This window comes from Petaurus breviceps, unplaced genomic scaffold, assembly GCF_028583685.1.
Source record: "Petaurus breviceps papuanus isolate PSGF00001 unplaced genomic scaffold, PetGlider_PUasm1.0 90723, whole genome shotgun sequence".
Lineage (NCBI taxonomy): Eukaryota > Metazoa > Chordata > Mammalia > Diprotodontia > Petauridae > Petaurus > Petaurus breviceps.
Window position 1 is genome coordinate 322150 of NW_027187323.1, and position 8073 is coordinate 330222.

The following is an 8073-nucleotide window of genomic DNA, read 5'->3' on the forward strand; positions in this document are numbered from 1 at the left end:
TGTGTGTGTGTGTGTGTGTGTGTGTGTGTGTGTGTGTGTGTGTGTGTGTTAAGTGTCTGAGGCCAGAACCGAATTCAGGTACTCCTGACTCTGGGGCCGGTGCTCTACTCACTGCGCCAACTAGCCGCCCTGCCATTGTCCTTTGGATGGTGAACCAGTTTTATTCATAGAGTGGTTTTTGCTATGGTGTAGCATCAACAGAAGAAAATTGGTTTTAAGATGTAGTTTGGGTTTTGTTTTGCAAGACTGAACAGATAGATTTTTTTTTCCTTTTTGGAGGGGGGAATGCAGGGCAATTAAGTGACTTTCCCAAGGTCACATGACTAATAAGTGTTAAGTGTCTGAGGGTGGATTTGAACTTGGGTCCTCCTGACTCCAGGGCCAGTGTTTTATTCACTGCACCACATAGCTGCCCCCACATAGATTTTTATGAGTCCTTATTGTGCATGCTTCATACCTGGCCAGGAACCTGTCATTCTGATATTTTTAACCCGCTTATATTTTTATCTTATCTTTGTTACTTAGCTTCAAGTGTTCTTGAAAAATTTGTATGGGAGTAAAGTGCAGTTTTAGGGTGGGTGAGAGAATGGAAAAGTAGGATAGGTTGTTATTCGGGGGATTTCCTGTTTCAGGGTTTTGGAAGTAGTGTTCTATGACACAACTCTGTGTGTGTGTGTGTGTGTTGGTACAGATAAAGAGGTCTGTCTTGTTGATCAGGTTGGAGAGCTATATGGTCATTTTGCTGGGAGGGATCAGATGCTGAATTCCCAGAGGATAGTGCAGGCAATTAAGTAGAGAAGAAAACCTTAAGCCAGGGCCTAAGTTCACTACCAAAGCTTCCTTCTCCTTAGAGCCTGCATCAGTCATAACCCCAGGCATTCTTGGGGTCTTGTTTACTCCTTTTGTGTTTCTGCATCTTTGCTGTCTGGTGACCTAAACTGTGGGCTCAGGGTCTGTGACTAGGCCCAGCCAATAGTATCTGGGAAGGTGTGATTTCTCTTTCCTCCCCCTTTAGGAAGAAGAGGAGACTCCAGCTGAGGGGAGCAAGGAGGAACCTGGGGAGCAGGCAGAACCCAAAGAGGAAGCCAAGGCCCCAGGCGAAGGGGACACTCAGCCTCCAACCCCCGAGCCAGTCGATGGCGCAGCCCCCAAGGGAGAGGCTGCACCAGAAAAGGATGATGCAGAAAAAACCGAGGCTCAGGTGAGCTTTAAGGAGAGAATTAAGATTATGAAGAGGTCTAGAGAGCAGGGTTGGTCAGCCATGGCTGCTTGGGTATGAGCCAGAAATTTTCATGTTATATTTCAATTCCCAGGAACCAAGTGACCAAGGGGAGCCAGGGCTGGAGGGCATAGCACAGCCTTCTGAGGAGGAAAAGAAGCCAAAGGTGGCCCGAAAGCAGAAGATGGTTGAGGAAATTGGAGTTGAACTCTCTGTGCTTGACCTTCCTGACCTCCCGGAGGATGAGCTGGCACGTTCTGTGCACAAGTGAGTCTCAGCAAGGGGTGGTTGGGAGGAGCAGGGGGGACATCTGACTGCATCTTCCTGGAACTGACACACTTGCTACCCCCCAGGCTTCAGGAACTGACACTTCGAGACTTGGAAAAACAGGAAAGGGAGAAGTCAGCCAACAGTCTGGAGGCCTTCATCTTTGAAACCCAGGTCAGTGGTGTGCAAGAGGGTAACCGAGGCGGCCTGCAGGCTGTCCTTCTCTGCTTGCCCAGAGTGAGAGGGCACTCCATTCTGCCCTCAGCAAAGATGTCTTCTGTGTCCCCAGGACAAGCTCTACCAGCCAGAGTACCAGGAGGTGTCCACTGAGGAAGAACGAGAGGAGATCTCTGGGAAGCTTAGTTCAGCCTCTGCTTGGCTGGAGGATGAGGGCTTTGGTGCCAGCACCAAGGTGAGGAGCATAGGGGTCAGAGATCACTGCTTTGGATTCCAAAAACTTGTCTGATCCCCTTTTACCCTCCCTTACCCCCCATAAAATAGTAAGAGTTGCTAAGATGCTAAGGGTGGGGCAAGGGCTGTGATTCTCAGGCTTGTAGGGGGAAATACTCAGAAAAGTGGAGGCTGGGACCTCCAGGGCCATTGTCTTCCCTGCCACCATCCATCAGGAACTGAAAGAAAAGCTGGCTGAGCTGAAGAAGCTGTGTCGGGGGCTTTTTTTCCGTGTGGAAGAGCGAAAGAAGTGGCCTGAGCGGCTGGCAGCCCTGGATAGCCTCCTCAATCATTCAAACATCTTCCTCAGGTCAGCAACTGAAGATCCCATGCCCATGTCTCTGCCCCAGCCTCTCCTGCCTTCCTCTATCTCTGACCGCCCTGACTCTCAGTGTTCACAAAGCATGAGAAGTCCTCCCATCTCACACCAGCATCTTATATGAGCGACTGGCCCATGGCCTGCATTGGAGTGGCTCCCTGAGCATCCATCAGTCTTCTTTGCACTACCCTCTCATCCTCTCAGATCTTCTTTTTCTCTTTCTACCTCTTCCTAGCCCTCTGACTCTGAACTGACCAACTCTTGTTTGACTTCTAGGGGTGCCCGACTAATTCCGGAGATGGACCAGATTTTCACTGAAGTGGAGCTAAACACACTGGAAAAAGTCATCAATGAGACAGGGGTAATTGATCCAGGCATGCTGCCCACCAAGCATGGGCATGGCTCAAGGTCGGCTGCCTAGGCGTGAGGTTTGGTAAAGAGAGGGCTGGAGTTGGGGTCAGAGCCTTGAGTTCAGAACTTGTCTAGCATTGCCTAGCTTTGTGGTCCTGGCTAGATCACTTCACCACTCACAGTTCTCTTGTCTGTAAAATTTGAAGAATAATACCCACCTCACAAGGAAGGACCGAATGAAATCACGTGTGTAAAGTACCTTGTGAATATTAAGGTGCCATCTGAATAGTGTGATAAGAGCCAATAGAAGGAGGATTCTGTGTCCCTGAGGAGGTTAGTCTCATGTAAGAGATAAAAGCTATGGGAAGATGGGAATAATGGCCCTCTTCATTTATTTTGCTGTGCAGTGTACTAAGTGCTTTCTTTCTTCATGAGGTTTGGCAGTTGGTGCTAGTTAATAGCAGCCGTTTTCTTTTCTGTTTTACAGAGGAAGTGTGATTTGTTAGAGGTTGAAGACTAGTTAAGTCAAGTAGGCAGGCCTCAGACCTTGGTCCTGCTGGCTTCACACCCTCTGCTTTGTAGGGTCACAAAATCTGGGGCTCTTTTAGAAGGAAGAGACCTTTTTCAGTAGGAGGTAGTTGAACCCCTCTATTTTAGAGGTGAAGAAATGAAGGTCCTGAGAATGCTTTGCACAAATAGTAAGCAGCAGGGCCTGTGCTCAAACCCTGGTCCCATGACTCCACATCCCCAGCTTTTTCCAGAATCCAGGAGCTTCATGCTGAGTGAGGGCTAGTAGAATGGTACCGTCATTGGTCGTTATTCAGAGGCAGGAGAAATTGCTCTGGGCAAGAGAAGGTTCCAGGGACCAGGGCATGAGGTCTTTAGCAGGCAACTGGTTCAGTCAGCACAGGAGGCAGGAGCACCATCCAGAGTATTTGGAAATGAAGCCAAAAGGGTGAAGGAGAATTTATTTAGATGTACCTGATTGGAGAAGACAGATCTGTCAAATTGGAGAATACATTCTAGCCAAGGAGAATGGGGTTCAGTGGAAAAAGTGTTTTGTCCCTGCTGTGTTTACAGTACTATGGTAGTAGGGGGAGCTTTTTGTTTGTCAGGGTGTGTGATTTCATGCATAGAGGGAACTCTCCACCCCCCACTCCTAGGCAGAACTGCCCATTATCTCTGTCTTCTTGTTTTAGATCTCTGGCTGCCTGGGGCTCTGAGAGGTTTGTGCTCACAAAGCCAGTATGTTGTGTCCCGGGCAGATCTTGGGTCCCAAGTCTTCCTGATTCCTAGGCTATCCCTCTTGCATTGAGACCATTGTATGAAAGGTGTTGGGAGTCTTTTATTTATACAAAGAGAATTAAGACCAGCTCCCTGCCCTCATGAGTTGGTGTTTCAGGAAAGGAGTGTCCAACAAAGCTAAAATACAGAAACAGGATGTAGGTGGTAAGTTTTAAGTCTGTGGAAAGAAATGTTTTTTCTAACTGAGAGGATGGAGGAGGGAGGACTTGAAAGACAGGTGAGATCTCAGTGTGGAGGTGAAGGGGGGCATCCCTCAGGGAGAGGGTGGTATGAGTAAAGAGTTAGAAACAGGAAAGCACCAGACATCCAAATAGTCCAGTTTGGTGGGAACTTAGAACACACACAAGGCAACAGATTGTTAGCATTGAATGCCAGGATAATAAGTATAATCTTTCATTCAATAAGTACTTGGGAGCCAGTGAAAGATTTTGAGCAGAGAAGTGACAATGTTCCTCTGCTTAAGGAAGATTAATCTGGCATACCTGTGAAAGATGGATTTGGAGGTGGGAAAGTAAAGGTAAGGACTGAGTAGGAGGCTTCCACAGCCATCTAGGTATAACATGGCCCTGTGCTCCTAGGGCAGTGGCCATGAGAAGAAAGAGGAAGGGATAATAAATGTGAAACACTGTGGAGTAGAATGGGAAGGAGCTGGTAACAGACTGGCAATGGGAGGTGAGGGATGGGGAGGAATCACGGAGGGTGCCAAGCTTTGGTTGGGCGGGTCTGGAGCAAAGGCTGGTGATTGTTGAAACGTGGAAGCAAATGAGATTGCCAAGGAGGGGAGCAAATTGAGAGAGCACAGGAGAACTGCAGTCCCCCTGAGGGGCCCTGAGAAAAAGCAGCAGGACTGTGTGCTTAGCCCTGTGCTGTGACTGAGGGGGATCCAAGAGGAGTGCAAGGCGTTACCCTGCCCTCAGGGAACTTACTGTCTAGATTTTGATCAAAGTGTTAGGGAACTGGAGAACCATTTAAATGGTTCCCTCTGTTATTATTGTATATGGATTTGTGTGTACGTATGTGTATATATGTACACACATGCAACTATGCATGTAGTTAAATGCATAAAACACTGGCAAGATAAATACCAGGAGATTTCAGTGACTCGATGCTGGCGGTAGATCACAGAATCTCGTGGCTGGCAAGGACCTCAGAAGTCATCCCGTCCTGCCCTAAGCAGAGGTCATCTAGCTTTCCCCTGAAGCCCTTCACTGATGAAGGATTTTTGGATAGCTTTTCTTTCTAAATTTGAGCCAAAATCTCCCTCTGTAACTCCTCTCTGGTTCTTCAGCCAAACAACATGTCTTATCCCAGCCTTCTCTCAGCCTCTGTTTCCTCATTTGTAAAATGAGTGGGTTGGACCAGATCTGTCTCTAAATCTAGGTTTCTGTAAGTCAGGGTCCTACCTGTTTCCTTCAGCTGACTGGGTGATGTGGCTTCAGATCCCCTCAGCCTCTTGGTTTGTTAGGGTCCCTTCTAAACTGTGGCTAGAGCTGACCACCACACTCAAGGCAAGGCCTGACAAGGACACTTCATTCTCTGTTCTTTCTCTCAATCAAGGCATTATCTCTCTTGGTGCTGTCTTAAGATCACATTAGGGTTTTTTGGCTATATCGCTATAGCGAGTAGAATTTGTAGTTACTCACCAGGGAGGTTTGTGCCCTGATGCCTCTGAGTCTTTTCACACAAGCTGTTCCTTACTTTCCCCACCCCATCTTTGTGCAGTGGATTATCCAAATCCAAATGTGGAGGTTTAAAAGTTTTCATTATGCAGTTTCATATTGAAATTTATTCCTGCTTATTTTTTTTTACAATTTATTTATTTTTAGTTTTCAACATTCATTTCTACCAGATTTTGAGTTACACATTTTTCTCCCCATCTTTCCCCTGCCCCCTATCCCAAAATAGCAAGCCTACTGAATACCCCTTCCCCCAATCTGTTCTCCCTTATATCATTTATTCCCCCTTATAAGGAAGCTATTATAGACAAGTGCTTAAATGGACATCATGAGCCCCAAGAAAGGCAGGATGAGAATGGACAAAGAGGCAGCTGTGTGGGGGAGGTCTCAGGATAGGGATGGACCTGAGGACCAGGGGTTACAGGGAGACTGAGAAGTGAGGGGGATGGGAAGAAGTAGAGACAATGAGTGCAGACTCAATAATTCACGAGACTTAGAGGAGAAAAGTGGTTGGGATGTGGATGGGAGTGGAAGAAGTAAGGAAAGGGAGGCGCTTTGGAAGGTGAATTTTTTTTTCTTTTTTTGTTGGGGCTGGAAAAAACAGCAACAGGAAAAGAGCCAGTTGATGAGCAGGCACCTGTTAAAAGATTTGTGCAGGGTTATGATCTTGTGAAAGTTCTCTTGCCACAAGCAGTTAAGAGTTTGCTCTGTGCTGGTATTTTTTTTTTTTAAGCAATTGGGGTTAAGTAACTTGCTCAAGGTTACAGGCCAGGTGTTTCTGGGTGGGTGCTAAGTGTCTGAGCCCGGATTCGATCCCCAGGTCATCCCGACACTGGGGCCGGTGCTCTTACTCGCTGAGCCACCTGGCCGCCCCCCTGTGCCAGTATTTTGCTAGGCACCAGAAGTACAAATGCAAAATCAATAGGAGTTTATATTCTCTAAGATGGAAAAAATGTAAAAAAATTAACCTAGTCAGTGCTGAGCAGGAAAGGCAGCATGGTTTAGCTGACAGAGGACTCTGAGTCCGGAAGACCTGAGTTCAAGACTTGTCTCTGACACATAGCATTCTGTGACCCTGGGCCTCTCAGTGCCTGTTACAATGAAATCACAGATGTGGGGCCAGCTGCACCATGGGAGATGAGTGCCCAGGTAGGCTTCTCACCCTCAGCACCAGGCTGTCTGCTGACAGAGCCCTGTCCCTAATCCCCAGGCCTGGAAGAATGCCACCCTGGCAGAACAAGCCAAACTCCCCACCACCGAGAAGCCTGTCCTTCTTTCAAAGGACATCGAGGCAAAGATGTTGGCTTTGGACCGAGAAGTTCAGTACCTGCTCAATAAGGCCAAGTTCACCAAGCCCCGGCCTCGGCCCCGGGAACAGAACAAGACTCAGACCGACTCATCCCAGAATCAAAGTGCCAGTGCCGAGGAGGAGAAGGTCATTCCGCCACTGGGTGAGAGATGCCTGGCCGCGCCCTGGGGCCCTTCTGGGGGGGAGGTTACCTCTCCTGGAGCCACCTTGCCACTCATTTCTTGCCCTTCCCTGTGATCCACAGATGAAGATGTGGAACCCATCCTAGAGCCACCTGCTGCTGGGGAAAAGGCAAAGATTCCTGACTTAGGTGAGTGGGCCAGGGAAGCTTGGCCTAGAGCTGGCTTCTCCCATCTCCTCTGAGCTGCTGTTGATCCCTTCTCTATCCACTGCAGGGCTTGATCTAGGGGACGCTGAGCCTTTGGAATTGAGTGGACCAGGGGCAGGTGAGCCTTGGGCTAAGTACATGTCTCAGTGGGTGGAGGGATAGACGTCTCTGGGGAAACATCGGTGAGGCAGATCTCTTATCAGGAAGAGACAGTGTGCTTCTGCCTTGCCTCATTCACTCTTTCCTTCCCTCCATAGATTCAGAGCAGAAGGAGCAGCCGCCACCACCAAGGCCACAGGAGACCCGGTCAAATGATGAGCTATAGCTGCCCCCTCCACTATCATCCCCTTCCTCCCAACCATCTCTATTTATTGTCCATTGTGGGGAAGGGGGTGGGTCTTCCCCCAGGGGTTCCTGAGGAGGGAGAATGAAGAAGCAGCCCCCAGCTCCCTTTTTCTTCTGGTGGGGGATATTAGGGGTTAAATTGGAGCTGCAACCTCTTTCCCAGGCCCTGGCAACACATCTTGAATGTTTCAAAATCACCCCCAAGATCTTTTGTTATGCCAGGAAGTGGGCAAGGACTAGCATGCAGACAGGCAGCTGATATGGGCCAGGTACAGGGGTACATTAGGAAAGGGAGGGATTCCTTTTTGTACCCTGGGAAATAAAGGTCTGCCTGTGAGAGAGGTGAGGAACAATGTGAGGGCTCCAGGAGAGATGGGGGACTGATGGCCTGGGGGTGTCTGATCTTCCTCTCTGGATCTCCCCACCCTCCCCATTACCCACTCTCTCTCCAAATCTCCATGGCCACTAAATAAAATGCTGTCCCATGTGCACTTATTTGGGGGG

At 48.6% G+C, this 8073-nt stretch overlaps 2 protein-coding genes across 3 annotated transcripts in view; both read left to right on the plus strand.

Moving 5' to 3' along the window:
* Positions 1 to 8073, plus strand: part of RPS25 (ribosomal protein S25) — a 58489-nt gene that overhangs the window by 21954 nt on the left and 28462 nt on the right. The gene's annotated exons all lie outside the window — the stretch shown is intronic.
* The window catches only part of HYOU1 (hypoxia up-regulated 1), a 21662-nt gene that overhangs the window by 13523 nt on the left and 66 nt on the right, over positions 1 to 8073 (plus strand). For both annotated transcript variants that reach the window (XM_069066630.1, XM_069066629.1), the window contains exons 17-26: positions 1016 to 1201; positions 1314 to 1486; positions 1573 to 1660; positions 1776 to 1898; positions 2113 to 2246; positions 2532 to 2616; positions 6798 to 7038; positions 7141 to 7206; positions 7292 to 7342; positions 7482 to 8073. The exon at positions 7482 to 8073 is cut by the window's right edge and continues 66 nt beyond it. In XM_069066630.1, coding sequence (XP_068922731.1) covers positions 1016 to 1201; positions 1314 to 1486; positions 1573 to 1660; positions 1776 to 1898; positions 2113 to 2246; positions 2532 to 2616; positions 6798 to 7038; positions 7141 to 7206; positions 7292 to 7342; positions 7482 to 7549 — 1215 coding nt within the window. In that variant the 3' untranslated portion in view covers positions 7550 to 8073. The remainder of the gene's footprint in view (positions 1 to 1015; positions 1202 to 1313; positions 1487 to 1572; positions 1661 to 1775; positions 1899 to 2112; positions 2247 to 2531; positions 2617 to 6797; positions 7039 to 7140; positions 7207 to 7291; positions 7343 to 7481) is intronic.